General features: G+C 37.3%; 1 protein-coding gene across 1 annotated transcript; it reads right to left on the bottom strand.

The window, feature by feature from the left end:
* Window positions 1-699: 699 nt before the first annotated feature.
* LOC147862022 (uncharacterized) lies at window positions 700-3,897 on the bottom strand. The gene is made up of 3 exons (XM_087322500.1): window positions 2,415-3,897; window positions 1,873-2,328; window positions 700-1,235 (listed from the first exon to the last, which is right to left on the bottom strand). The coding sequence occupies exons 1-3, from the start codon at window positions 3,774-3,776 to the stop codon at window positions 1,026-1,028; spliced, it is 2,028 nt and encodes a 675-aa protein (XP_087178626.1). The 5' UTR covers window positions 3,777-3,897; the 3' UTR covers window positions 700-1,025.
* Window positions 3,898-15,895: the final 11,998 nt, after the last annotated feature.

The raw sequence follows: 15,895 nt of genomic DNA, 5'->3' as shown, positions 1-15,895 counted from the left end.
TGTGGTTGTAATATCCCAATCTTAAACTGTGTATGTGAAAATAGCTTGAAAAAAAAAACGCAAAATCTAGAAATCTCTTCAAACTTATGAATGTATAGTTGATTTCGAATCATTGTCTCCGTTGGTGATGAGTCTATAATCTTGCAGATCCAAAAGGTAAAGAGTAACGTAATTTTGGGGCCCAAACCTCCAAAGAGGTCATGACACACCCATCCCAACATTGTCTACACGCTTGTCACCAAGGCTCCCCAATTTGGTGTAATAATAGAAAAGCTTAAGTCGCTACTTTGAAAAATTCTTTATAATTGGGAATTGACGGAACGGAACCACACCAGTATTGTCAAATATTTGCACATGCTCTCCATTAATGAAGCAATAATATTGTTTTTAGACACCTCATAGATGCAAAGCAAAGAAGACAAGTGGCTACAATTTGAATAGGAAAAGGGCACATTTTATTCATGAAAAAGCTATTTAATAAGATATTCTTAAATAGGCTTTGAATGCACACACTTAACAACAAATGTATATCGAAATCCAATTGACCCAATATGAGCTGACCGCTTCTTTTTCGGTTATTGTGTGTAATTCATTCATGCCTTCCCCACATTGTGGATAATGTTCACCAAAATATCAATCATCAATAACTTTTAGTCTATCAAAGCAATCAAGAGATAGTTGCCACTAACTCTTAGGGGACAACCACAATCCAAGTTTTTTTATTGTTTTAGAAACTTGTCCTTGTCGATACAACTACAAGAATGAAATAATTCATATTTAAACTTAGCACTTCCTCTACAATGTCTATACCACTTCATGACCTAGAACTTCACAAATTGATGTGAGAAACAATCCGCAATAGGATAAACTCAAATTGAGCTCTAATTAAACCTTTTGCTATATGTACAATACTAGGCTATGTAAACTAGGCAAGGGAAAAAATGCCCTTATGTAAGTAATAAAGAATTCTGTCCATTGGCCTAAGGGACTTTATAAGGAGGATTTTTATATATAACCCAAAATTTCTATTCCGAATCTAACCATGATGGTAAGCATCTCTCATGAAGGGGTGACTCAAATGTCACAATGCCACTATCAAGGGATTGCTGAAACAAATTCAATGTTCTTAATATCTCCCAAAATTCTGGCCTTGTAGAAGGATCTGTAGACCAACATTGTTTCATCAAAACTTCCAACTGTGGAGGGCAATCAGACGGGATCGGAGGTCTTATGTCCTGTAACATAAAAATGTTTAGGTAAGCGAAAGGTGTTGGTTAATATTTCAAAAACAAACAAAAAACAAGATCAATTCACACAAAAGTCTTGTATGCCTAGCATGTAGATGTATGTTTGTCACAAACTAAAACTAGCTTGTCATTTGGTGGTTATGTGACAAAAGAAGAATTGTATGGAAACCTTAATTATTTCTACAACCTAATTATGCTCGTACACAAATGTACTCATACATATGAAAAAACAAGAATCATTGATGACATGCATCACTGATTCAAGAAGATCATGGAGGTCTTAATGATCTCTTAAAAAGGTACTTTGTCTAGGTCTATGTTTATTACTAGCTACTTTAGATAACAAAAACATGATGATGAAATAAAGCTACATTTACTTTAGATAGAAAAATGGAGAAGGAACTACCTTTAGATAAAGAAAAACATAAGTCACTACTCATAATTAGACAAGATAGGAGAGAAAAACCAAGCCACTATTTTAGGTTGAAAAAGAATGAAACATGGAGAGCAAAACAAGCCTCGTCATTCAAAACCTCATCATGAAAAGCTAAAAAGATAAAGGAAGTTTTTTGGAAAAGAAAACAAGAAAAGATAAAAGGAAAAACAAATTATTTGCATATATTACCTTGTTGCTTACAAGAAAAGCTGCTTGGATTGCAGTCAAATCTTCATATGGGAGAAGGGTGGTGAGGAGCTCCCAAAACACAATCCCAAAGCTATATACATCCACCTTTCTAGAATACGGCTTCAAACACAACATCTCTGGAGCCATCCATCGGTAAGTCCCGGGGTCATCTTCTCGGGCATTGCATTCGGATTCGAACCGTGACACCCCAAAGTCGACGATTTTCACACTTCCATCTTCGGCCAGAACTAGGTTTTCCGATTTTAGGTCTCTATGTATAACCCCCTTCAAGTGTAGATACTCCATGCCACACGCGATGTCTAATGCCATTCGAACTACGTCTTCTAGGGGTAGAATCTCGCCTTTCCTCTTGCTTAAAAAAGACCGGAGTGAGCCACCGGGAAGATACTCGGTAACAACACACAACACTGGGGGCTTCTTGCAAGCCGCGATAAACTACAACACATTTAATATGATTTGTTAGCAATTAGAACGTACAACGAGTTCATTGTGTTTTTGTGTGTATACTAGTAGTTTAATACCTTGACAACTCTTTGGTGTTGTAGGCAAGAGAGCATGGTGACCTCTTGTGTGAAGATTTGTTGTAATCGATCAGCCGTAATACTATCTTCATCGGGTTGTCGGATAACCTTAACTGCGACCGAAATGTCTTTATATACACCTCGATAGAGTCGGCTATGGTTTCCACAAGCGAATCTCTCCCCGAGGAGCAATTGCGAGAGATCTAGCATCCAGATTTCGGATGAAAGGACAGCTTTTTCTCCACCCATAGAGTTGGATAGAAAAGAAGACCAAGATGGGACTCTTTGTATCAATCCTTTGGCACCATCATTAAAGGTCTTTCGGAACGAGTTCCTTGGAGAACCTTTTGGCGAAAGGCTCCTTCGGAATGAGTTCTGAGGTGAACACTTGGGTGAAACACTAGGGGAATTGATCTTAGGAGATCCAAGTGGTGACATTTGAGATTTTGGAGATCCAATTGGCGAAATCTTGCTAAACCATGAAGAACTCTTCTTTAAGGATCCATTAATGTGAGGGGAGGTTTGATTAGGACTCGATCGATCGTTAAAGCTATTGTTCGAAGACATAGAGATACAGTTATTCCCATGACTAGACCCATCATCATCAAAGCCAATTTCTGAGCATTGTCTGGTGGAGCTCAAAGAGAGAGAATTGAAGACCGACTGTAAGAACCTGCGTTGTGTACAAGTTGTCAATGTCGATCGAAATTCTCTAGTTATGGAGCACAGAAAATCTCCAGATGAAGTTGAAATATCATCACCATTACAAGCCATAGTACATGGCATAGAACTCATACAATGATCTTCTTCTACATAAGACGAAGGATTGTAACCGCAATCCACCTTCGAGCTCACGCTATGGTCGAGTGAGGAGGAGGTGTCACTAATGGGTGAAGAAGAAAAGGGTGAAGGGAAAGAGAAATCCAATCCACCATTGATATGTTCTTCTTGAATCTCTTCTTCTTGACCTAATAAGACTTGACCTTCTTTGTCTTTTGCGGACGCAGAGGTTTTCGCCGATAAAGCCTGAGGCCGAAGGTTGAATATATCGGAGAATTGTATGAGGGGATTCTTCTTCTTCTTCTTCTGCTTCATCTTCTTGGTGGTGGTGGTATCATTATTCTTTGAATTACAAAGAGGAGGAGGAGGAGGAGGAGGAGGAGGAGAAGAAATTATACTGTTTTTGCAGGGCGAAGAATTCGAAGGATTTGAAGAAGGAAATGAAGAAGGGTTCCAAGTAGCAGAGATCTTCGATATCATGCCTGGCTGGTGGTAGACTGTCCGAGAGTAACGTGTGCGAAGAAGCCATGAAGAAGATGAAGATGAAGACGAAGCTTTGCTAGATTGTTCTGTCATTATCATTAATTATTAGCTAATCAAAGAAGAAGATGTTGATGATGATGGTGCAGGCAAAGACACTGAAGGAATCATTAATGTGGGAGACTTATAGCATTTCCAGATGATTAGAGATTTTTAAAGCAAAGAATTAGGGTCTCCGGATGTTTTTGGTCATCAAACAGAGGGTTTGGTTTTTGAATTGATGAGGTATGAAGCAGAGATTTAGGGTTTGAGGAAAAAGATTAGGTTTTAGATCTCAGAACGCGAGGTATGAAGCATAGTAATAGGTTTTCAATCGATAGAAACAGGTCTGAAGCCAAGTAAAGGGACGGAATTAGAGTATTGGGGGGTTTTTTTGACAAAATTAGGGCCTTCGATTAGGTTTGGGTTTTAAGGACGAGGACTAGGATTTCTTCGTGAGAATTAGAGCATAAATCTGAGGATTATTGGAGTAACTTTCGAGGAGTCAGAATTAGGGTGTGAAGCAGAGGATTGGGGATTGCAAACCAGAGTTAGGGTACGGAGCAGAGGATTAGGGTACTGAAGACAGAAAGGAAAGGATTAGGGTACCAAGAAGAGGAATGAAGAGGATAAAGGCCAGAGTGACTAGGGTACGGAGCAGAGGATCAGGTTTTGGAAGCCAGAAACGAGTGGTAAGAAGGAGAGGATTAGGGATTCCAAGCAAAAGGGTAAGAAGAGGGAAAGGATTAGGGTTTGCAGGATCGTCAATTAGGAACAGGGCCTGGGGTTGAGAAATAGGGTTTCGAAGCAGAGGATTTAGGGTTGTGAATGAGGGGAGAGGGGTGGGGGTGGGGGTGGGGGTGGTGGGGGGATGTAGAGAAAATATAAAGGAAGAGGAGGCGGAGGAGAGTGACAGAGTGGATTAGGGTGGGGATGGCGATGGCGATGGCGATGAATCGAATCGGTTGATTTCTTCAACAGTGCTACAGAACAGAGGCAGAAACAGAAACAGAAGGAGAAGGAGAAGGAGGAGAAGCGGAGAGAGAGAGACGACTGAGAGAGACGACACGTTCAAAAAGAGCACACAAGAAAATTTTGTAGTTTTTCTTTTGTTTCTTTTATTCTTTAATTTGATAATAATAATAATAATAAGGAGAAGAAAAAGAGCAAAGAAATTTCAAAAAAGATAGAATAAAAATGCAGCTATTTTGTCATAAAAAGCTTTTTGGTTCATAATAAAAATAAATAAAAATAAATAAATAGATAAATGGCTTTCGTGTTTATTATTATTATATTGGACCTGAGATGGGCAAGTGGATTGACAAATAACTATAATTAATAGTAAGTGAAATATAATAATAATAATCCATTATTATTAATTTAATAACGAGAAAGGGACCACGGAATACGGAAGTGTTAGGAACGTACAGCCAAACAGAGAAAATGTAAAAGAAAAAAGTACAGAGGAATACGTGTCACTATCGTGAACCGCCCCATTCCAGACGTGTGAACCGCCCCTTATTCATCCTTTTCTTTTCTTTTTGCCCGTGTGAATCGCCCCTTATATATGTCCTACGCATTAAAGCTTCTCCTTAAATATTTATTTACTCTTTTTTTTGGCCCGTGTGAATCACCCCTTATATATGTATGTACATATGTCCTACATATTAAAAGCTTCTCCTTATTCACGCTTTTTTACCCGTGTGAATCGCCCCTTATATAAATATATGCGTGTATATGTATGCCCATACGCGTATGAAGCGCCGCTTATTCTCCCTTTTTGCCCGTGTGAATTGCCCCTTCTATATGTATGCCCTGTTCCTCCTTTTTTTGTCCGGCGCCGTTTCACACTGTCCTGTCGCTCGGACTTTTAATCTTGACCGCCCCCGCCCCCACCTTTTCTTTGCGCCCAAAAGCTGATATATTACTCCTATTCAAATACCACTATATAATAAATAAAGAAATTTCAATTAAAAAACAAATGTCCAATGGCCTTTTTTTTTGGTCCCCCCAACTTCCTGCCGTAACAAGAAAAGGAAAAGTCTTTTTTGGCTTACTACTCACATGTAAAGTCATTCCTCCTTTTCTTCTTTTTTCCTTTCTTCTTAGTATAGGTTCACAACAATCGATTGACTCATCCTTCCCAACCATGCCTTAACCTAAATAGTTCCCCCCCCATCTTACGCCCCGAGAGTGGACCGATGTGTGTGCTCCTCGCATCTATACTTTGACAACATACCATTGTACCTCGGGCCTGTGAGCTTCATTATTGGCTTTTAGCAAAATTCAACATGGGCTGATGGGGATCTTTATTGTTGCGTTGTTCGCACCTTGCGTCTTCTTCCTTGCATTCACGAGATTTTCTCCTTCACGAAATCTATTTTGATACGAGGCAAAATCATTGGCCACTAGGTACACTTAGATATTTGTGAATTCTACCTAACCTTTTGACTGAACACCAGGTGTGGGAATTCTTGTTCCCCCCTATGAGAAACCTTTGGAGAAAATGGGCAATCAAGGATATTGAACATATAAGACTATTGAATATTTAGAGCTTTATCAAATATAGGAAGTTGCATCAATTTCTAGAATACGGCAACCTTATCACACCCTACCGTCTAAATAAGATATAAAATAGAAAATGCACTACTACCTATCCACAAGTCACACCAAACAAATACAACATTAATCAAAGAGATATGCTCGATTAAGATAATGAGAATGGTTTGATCCATCAAGAGTGAGTAACATAACCTACCAATAATGAATTTATGATAAATTGACAAAGTTATTTATTGATTAGAGAGACCATTCAATCCCCTAAATACATTTTTCTACAATAAAACTATGGGCCCTAAGATTCCAAATCACTCAATGGGTGATTTTTCAAGATATGACCAATACCCTCAAAAGAACAACAAAGGGTTTCACTAAACAGAAAGAGTATACGATGAGAACAACATAAAGATACACAATTTGAATTTAGCAGTTAGGTACTATTACATGTGTAGAGGTATGTTTTCATATTGAACTAGATCTTGTACATCCATCAATTGAACTTTGATGCTATTGTGTAAACCACCAAGCGAAGAGGAGAGAGAGAGAGAGAGAGAGAGATTCTTTTAATAGGCCAAAATGGCTTATAATACCTAACAAGAGATTACACCAATAAATAAATTAAATTGACAAATATCCCATCAAGTGTATATGTAAGGTTCTCAAGTAAGATAGGTTGTAACTTTTTATCTCTAACATAGGTTGATTTCTGAAATGAGGGAAACACTTTGATGAGAAAAGATGCAAATCTTTAGTTGCTGATGACAATGGTGGTGAGATTATTGTTAACCTCTTAGTCAAGAGCCCGTTGTGGATTTGTTGATTAACGTGTAGCATGAGTTTGAGTGATGGGGCTAAAGATAATTGTGATTGTTCTTGCATATGTAGTATAATGTGTGAGTGCAAGACTCCACCATTTTCCAATGTCATGATACATTGGCATTGCAAAAGGCCTCATTCATAGAGGAATCAACTAATGCATTATGAAACAATTTGTTGCATCCCATCTTCCAAAACATTTTTTCATATTTTGCATCCAATTGGACTTCGGATCTTTTTACTTGCTTCCCATGTGATTCTAGAACTTTTTGGAATCTTAACCACGTATTCTACAACCCTTTCCATAGCCATGATCTCAATGGGAAATGATCCCCTCTCAAGGAGGGTGTATGACATTTGTTTCTTTACTTGGAGAGACTTTGTACGAAAATGCTTTGAACATTTTCAAACTCTTTCCAAGTGATCTTAGGGATGCTATCGCCTCACCTCATACCAGAGAAGTGCAATGTCACCAAAGTGTGGGAAAGATATTTTTCGAGGACACAACACTTAATTTCTCCAGGATATCATGTGTTTTCAAATGCACAATATGCTCTCTTTCTCGCCTCTAAGTGGTGGATAACAAATTCCTTTCTTCTATGATTTGAAGGAACTTCAAGGCCAAGATATTTAAAACTTTCCACAAATTTCAAATGGTTCATTTCTATACATAATGCATGGTTTATTCGTATTTTGGCACTTCACAAACCATAAACTTTGTTTAAGAAATATTAATACTCAACTTAATGTGCATGCAAATTTCATCCAATGGCCACATAAACTTTAGGTTTCTCTTAAAGTATTTGCGAAAAGCACCACATCATCTGCATACAATAAAAGCATGATGACCACATTCATAATGATAACTTCTTTAATACCTTCTTCCTTTAAAAACTTGGCAACCATTTGTTCTAAATCATCAATGCATAGACCAAATATAGGTGGTGTGAGTGGGCGTCTTTGTTTAACAACAATAGTGCTATTGAAAAACAAATATGAAATTTCATCACCCATACACAACATTTAACCTTGTTCTATGCACCTCTAAAGATGCTCACAAGGTACCATCAAAGGCTTTTTGAAGTCAATGAAATAACAATATAAATCTTTACCTCTCAAGAGACTTTATTCCATTAATACTTGACACAAGACATGGCGATTGTGAAATTGCAAGCATATATTCACTTAGCACCCTAAGTTCCTCCGTGAACCCCCAAAGATGCTCAAATGTACCATATTGAAAGTTTCCTTTAGTCAATGAAGCAACAATATAAACCCTTATATCTCAAAAAATGTTCTTCCATTAATAGTTTAAGTGTGTCAAAGTGATTGATGTTGCTATGGTGTTTTCAAAAGCTAGCTTTTCTATAAGTTCTTTACCATTTTTTTTATACCAAAGTTTATTTCTAATGGTTGAGCAAATATGAGAGCGTGTTTCAGCACAACAAATAACTTGGATGCATAGAGCAAATCATGGCATCCAATGGCACATTATAGCCAATCCGAAAACCAACCTTAATTGTAAAAGCTTAGAAATGCATAGGTTATGGTTTATCTCTAGTACACATTTTTTCGTTCATTTGTCTCACCCTAATGTTAGAAAATGCTTAGATAAACTTATAGATGTTGAGGATTGTGTTAGGTTTTGGTACTCTAAAGAGTGCATTGAACTATTGGAAAAAATATATATTTTAAAAAATAAAGTTATTTAAGTTTGCTAATATGATTGGATAATGCACTAACATTGAATACAACAATTCGAGTACTCGCATATACTTGTATGGATTATAGATCCCGATCCGATCAAAGTACAACCAGAATGACACATATGTACTCATGAGAAGACATGGCTACATAAGGTCAATTGGAACCCTTTGCAATGGACGTGGCGTGATCCTTATGCGGGTCAAGGAAGCAAAGCGATCCCTTTCTTCCAATTCATGACTAGATTGAGTCGCCACATTCTACGTGCTCAAACCATCCGAGAGCCAGATGTTGCAAAGGTCTGGCACACATATCATGTTCCTCACACAATTATCACCAAGTTTTGGTAGAAAATTTGGAAACAACTTCACGGGAGACGAATTGCCACTTTCCAATGGCTTTTAGTACATAAGGCACTATTGGTTGGAGCGTGGCAACATGGGAACTTAGTTCTCCTAATTGTGTAGCGTGCCCAAATGCAACATAATCAATCCGACATGCTCCGAGGGAATGCCCAGAGACCCATCAAATATGGCGGGGGGTTGGCCGTCTATTGCAATTATGCTAGGTGCATGGCACAATCAAGTGGGGAAATGTACATTAGTTATCATGGCAGATCCTCATTGACAGGTATGAGCATCAGGAGGAGGGGATGACTTTGGTGATAAAAGCACAAGAGGTTTTTTTCCACCATTGACAATATCCACTCAACTCCTATTAGTGCCAAATCTCAAGTTGTGTTGGAATTGGTCAACCCAATAAGACTTTGGACTTTATGGGAACAATGGTGTAGATGGGTCTTCTCCAACCAAACAACGCATCCGATAATGTTAATGCAAGAGATATGGAGTGAAGTTGTAGCCACTCTAAAGAGCCAATACGATAGCCTCAAGGGTGGCTCCAATGGAGTTGAAAGACAACGGCTAGCCTTCATCCAACAATGGTCGTCCTCTCCCTTTCTTGAGTTAGCGGGCATCCACATAAGATGGAACTATCACGTCCCTACAGGGATTTGTATATAACACTCTCATCTATAAAATTTTATAACTAATGGAAGGAGTACTTTTTGGAAAATAAAAATAAAAATGGTTTAAACTTAAAGCTTCTTATTTTCTTTACTTCTCAAAAGATATGATAATATTTGGAAGCATGTAACCAAAGAAATCATCGTTTTCACATACTGAGGATCAAACAAAATCATGACTTGTGTTACATTATATTCAACGCCAATATGTGAATTTAACAATTTCTATTATTCAACTATTGATCTCCAAGATTCAGGACCCAAGGTTTAAGTACAATAAAGGATACGCATTGTAAAATGTCACACTGTTCCATCCTAGTCATCAGGATTTTCTTTTGTAGAAAATTCAATGAGACATGCCCATGACATCATAAACTATGGGCAAACTTCTTCTTGGCTTTGCATCATCATCAATGGGTGAAATTCATGACACTAGAAAAGTAGGTGTAGATTCATCACATGAGTAATTGTAATATTTCTAGATTTCAAAGATTATTAATATCATATTGTATGTACCTTCGAAATCCTCCCTAAACCTTAGGCCGATAAAAAAATAACATACTAGAAAATGATGTTAGGAAACAGGCAATAATGTACTACATGACTTTTTGCCCACCATAAGTGAAAAGAAAAGATTGGGGATATTTTCAAATGTCAGTGCCCATGACATAAACATTGTCTAACGACTTTGAGCATGTGATGTGTATTGGAACTTTGTCGTAACTTCAAGCGATATATTGCTTCAATAGTAAAAATATCCCATAATAGAATATCATAAATATATCAAGGCAAAAGTTTATCATGGAATCAAAAGGGACTCTTCAAATGAGAAATATAATGAATGACATAGAACAAAATGGTAAACAACTCAATGCAACTCGTAAATAAACATACTAACAACCAAGACATTGATTAAGTTATATGAATGAACACAATGCCAATGTTTTTGAGTTCTCATTTGGATGTGAGAAGAAATAGAAAGGAAAGGATCATAAAATTCACACAAAATTTTATAGCAGAACATTTGGAGATTATCACAAGTGGATAATGATCACAATATTCAAGCCTTGTGAATTAAGACACATTCACCCCTTATAAGTAATGGATGGAGTTTTTGTTTTTGGAAAAAAAGGACACATTCAGCCCAAAAATGATGGAATATTTTGTAAACCAATGTAGAAACTCTATGAAATGGTATATACTATAGGCATTTGGAAATACCAAGACATTTCCAAGATTTCTTAATGCAAGGCGATAATGAATCCTTCAATACATAAAATCAATAAAATGATGATTTGACATTTCATTCACAAGAATAAGGTTGTAAAAGATTATTAAATTTATTAGAAGTAAAATTGAGAATTCCTTGGGGATAACCACCATACACATCCATATTGATAAAGTTGTTCAAAAGCAACCACCGTCCCATAATAGTCATCACAACAAACCCAAGAAAATATGCACAAAATATGTACAAAGACCTTTGCATGATCATGCACCATGCAATGTCTTGGGATAGTTTATTCGAAATTAGCGTCAAGTAGCAATTGATAATTGCAAGAAATATCTTGTTGAGGTACCCAATTATGTCAAACTTATAGAGGGCAAATCATAAAACTCGATCTATTAATTGATTGAAATTGATCAATTAAATGCTAGTCGTATAATGAGCAAGAATGTAAGGTAACAATCCCAAAGATGTTCAAACATTTCTCCCAATTATTTTCACATATATTTATCACCAAAAGTGATCTACATTCACAAAAACTTATTCCTGAAAATTTCACTCAAACATATTCTTGATCCATATCACAATTCCACAAGAAAGGTGTAAAAGGTTGATGAGCACCACAAGGGTCCAGATTCAGGTAAAGGTGGGTTTTGATGATCTATTTTGCATTTTCCATGGGAGCAATGCGTGTAAGATGTGGAAAATTGTACGTGAATGTGCCATTGACAACTGTTTTTGAATGTCTTGTCCAATGTAAGATAAAGTTGGCGAGTACACATGTTTATGTGTTTCATTGATGTGCTCGTATATGTGGATCCTTACGTGTTTATGTATATACATATTGGTATGTGAATGTGTGAGCATGGCAATATGTGTATGAGTATGTGTGAAAGTGCAAGAGAATGCAAACGTGTAACAAAATATGTATATATAAGCTTATGTTTCCACATACAATCAAGACAACAACATCTCTTATGTTTGCTTGCTTTCTAGGTACTATGAAGGTTCAAGCTGATTCCCAGAATTGGGCGGAATTTGAGGGGCGGCTCCTCGAAAGGTACGGTTTCGACAACTCACTTCGGTTGTCAAAGCAGGAGTTCATGGAGTGGGTTGAGAGCCCCAAAAAGGGGGGAATACATCGCTGCTCCAAGAGTTTGAAAGACGATTTGCCCGACTCTTGGCGTTAGATCAGACCATGCTCGATACAAGCAAGGTCTTGCTGTTTATTAAGTCTGTCGATGCACTGTCATAGTGTATTTCGTACACTACATGAAAAACTTATAAAGCAACCGATTCAATAAATATGAAGAAATAGAAGAAAATATATATCACATGCATAGGGCAAGATTCAAACCTTGTACCTCCATGTTAATAATGTAAAGTCTTACCATTACACTAACATATCATAAGTGTTAAAAAAGCAGATATCCCACATAGAAAGGGTTTTTCCACGCATATTTTCTAGGAAAAAGCTTTAGTTAGAAAAAAAATGCATGATAAAAAAAAGCTACACATGCACATCTAGCGTGCATGAACACTATAATCGATAAAAACGCATGAGGTTAGAAAAAGCATGATCTCTTTATAAAAAGCATGTTAGATAAAGCATATAGTCTATTGATAGAAAAAACATGAAGTTCATAATTACAGAAAAAGCATGGAGTGACTCTCTCATCACTATATAAGGATGGGGAGCACAATGTAATAAGGGGGCGCGGAATATTTGGAAATTGGATATATTTCTAAAAACACAAATTAATAAATTATATTTATGGGATTCACGACATAAACTATACTCGTGGGATTCACGAGGTTTCTATATCCTTCTCTTTCAATCTACATTCATATTCTTACATAAATATTGATTAATATAATACTTGTGGGATTCATAAGTTTTGATCTCTTTTCTCAATCTACTCACATCTACTCTAAACTATTTTAATTTATTACTACGATTAAGATAAACTAAAACAACTATACTTGTGGGATTCACAAGTTTCTATCTCTCTTTCTAATAATCTATTCATAACTAGACTCGTCTCAAATTCCTCCTCCTCTTAGTCCAATCCCCAGTGGTTCCCACTTGACTCACGCAACGATCTGGCGCCGAAAGGCACGACAACGCTCGACCGAGAGAAGGTGGGCCTCTTGTTGGAGACAAATGAAGGGCTCACGACAATCTAGGCTGTGGTAAAGAGGGTTTGCAACCGTTTCGATAAGCGGCAAGATTCGAACAACGAGGGGTCATCTACGACCGGCGCAACCACATGGAAGAAGTTAGAGGATCCGATTCTGACCCCGTCGGAAGAGACGAGACCGTGGCTTGAGTCGGGCACAACCCTGATCAATGTGGCCAGAGGACCTGCCGGGGGCGCGTCTCTGAAGGAGCTAACAAGGATGGTGCGTGATCTCCAGATGGCTCAGGCCCGGAGGGAGAGCAGCGGTTAGGAGTGCGAACACCCGCCGAACGATAGGAGATGCGTGTGGTGTGATAACGTTGACCACAATCGAAGAGATTGTGTCGACTTCATCGACGCACTAAGGAACAAGGTGGTATATCTTTGGAACGGTAGAGTGCATGGAAATAAACATCGATTGGGGCGGGATGAAGAGGTTGATGGAGGAGGTTGCGGTGTGGCATGCCGAAACCGTCCATTATTCGGCATCCGTCGGTATTCGAGTTGGAGGGGAGAATAGCAAGGTGACGAAAGATACCGGATTTTGTCTGGTAGCGCTTGAAAGCTTTTTCTGGAAGAAGCTAGTGGAGGAAGTAGACCGTGCGAAGAGGCAAGTTCAAGAGGTCACCGGATGGAACGATCCGGTAGAAGGAAAGGCCAAAGGGGCTGGTCCCTTGAACCAATAGGAGACTTGGAGCGGTCCGAAGAGAAATGAAGGAGGCCCGATTGGCTCACAAGAGAAGATGAAGTTGTCGAGCTTCCGGTTGAGCTCAGAGATAGAAAGGATGATGGAACTACGAAAGGTCTTGGAGGAGCAGATCCTCGACAATCACGTGGAGCTTACGCTGAGGGAAGTGCTAGGGATAGAGAAGGAGCCGAGAGGATATTTGAAGAGGGCTATCAAGGCGTGGGATCGCGATATTCCGAACAAGTGGAAGAAACCCACACCTGTACCATAAGTAGGAAATTTTGGTTTTCCAGAAACGGTGGTAGTACTACAACTGGCATCGGTGGGTAGGAAAGAAGGAGGGTCGAAGGGCACTTGAAGGCATGTGGAACCTTGGACTTGGATGAAGTGATTAGTGGCACCGTGGAGGCGGTCTCATTCGACAACACCTTCGGGGAGATCAAGAGGGTAGCTAAAGAGAACCTTCGCGAAGACCGGGTTATTCTGGTCTGTTCAGTCGAAATGTACGAAGTTGTCACGGGCTTCGGGAGGATGGTCGGGTTAGATTGGACGACACGGGATAGCCTTTGCATTCTCACCGGGGGAGATTGTGTGCGTTGACTTGACAATCGTAGAACCAATGATTGTCATGATATGGCAAAACTCGAACCCATGACCTTAGGTTACATAGGTCGAGCTCTTGGCCATTATACCATCTATTGTAATACGTAGCATATTATTTTCACTTAAGTTATATTATAGAAAATTGATGTATATTCCAGATTTCTCTGGAACATTCTAGAAACTTCAAGAGTATTCCTGAGAATACTATAAAAGGAGGCACAAGGCATTATTTCGAACCAAATCGGTTCAACCAGGGCAAAAATTTGACGGGTGTAATGCCCGTCAAAGGCCATTTTGCCCGTCAAAAACATACATCTAATAAAAATGTCCATCAAATGACATATAAAGTATAAAATTTTCCTTTTCATATGAAAGGCCACTAAAAATTATCCATGTCAAATGACATGCTAAAATTCTAATTTCCATGTCATATAATATATATATATATATATATTATATGTAATAACTAATAAGTTATAAGTTATAACTATGTGTGTAGTATGTAGTTACAACTTACTAAGTTACTAGTATAAAGTGTGTAATATACTAGGTCCTAGAATTAAGAGTCTAGTCTAATATATATTAATATGACAATATTATAACTTCTAAGTTTATATATATGTATTTAGTTACTAGTATATATATATATATATTATTATATATATATATCTTATATGTTTTTTAAAAACACACTTAAAATAAAAAATATAAATTGTAAGTTGTAAATTGTAATGATGAATCATGATTTATGATATAAATTCTCAAATCGATTTAAAATTTTAACAATAACATTAGTCATTTATTAAATACTCTAATATACTTTTTTTTTCGAAAAAAAAATACTTTAAATTCTAATATACTAGAGTGTAGAGTCTAGACTCTAGGTTTAATTTAAGTTTTAATTTAAAACTAAAAATTTTACTAACCATCTTTTTATACTTATAAGTTATTACATTTTACTATTATCTATGCTTTATTAAAAAATTAAGGTTAATAATAACTTATTAGTACAGAACAAAGGTGAGTACTTCTATTAGGGTAGCAAGCTATTCTTCCACAGTCCACTTAAAAATTATTGATTTTATATGTAGTTTTTCTGCAGCAACAATAGAAGAAGACACCCTTCAAGGCTAGGCTTAAGCTTCAACATTTTAAATAGGTAAGTTACCATCTATTACATTATGTAATATTATACAATATAGTTTTTGTATTACTTAAGCAATAACTTGCCTGATTGTATTATATTGAAATGAAATACTTTTAATACACAAGTTTTAAGTTAAAATTAAAACTTTTAATAGTTACCATCCTTTTTATAGTTATTAAGTTATTACTAATAACTATCATCTATGCTTTATGAAGAAATTAAGGTTAGTAATA

The sequence above is a fragment of the Azolla caroliniana genome, unplaced genomic scaffold (genome assembly GCF_043228905.1).
Source record: "Azolla caroliniana isolate FFs.n. ecotype wild unplaced genomic scaffold, voAzoCaro1.0.p SCAF_7, whole genome shotgun sequence".
Lineage (NCBI taxonomy): Eukaryota > Viridiplantae > Streptophyta > Polypodiopsida > Salviniales > Salviniaceae > Azolla > Azolla caroliniana.
The sequence above is the reverse complement of the archived record's forward strand: the minus strand, read 5'-3'. Positions and strand labels throughout refer to the sequence as shown.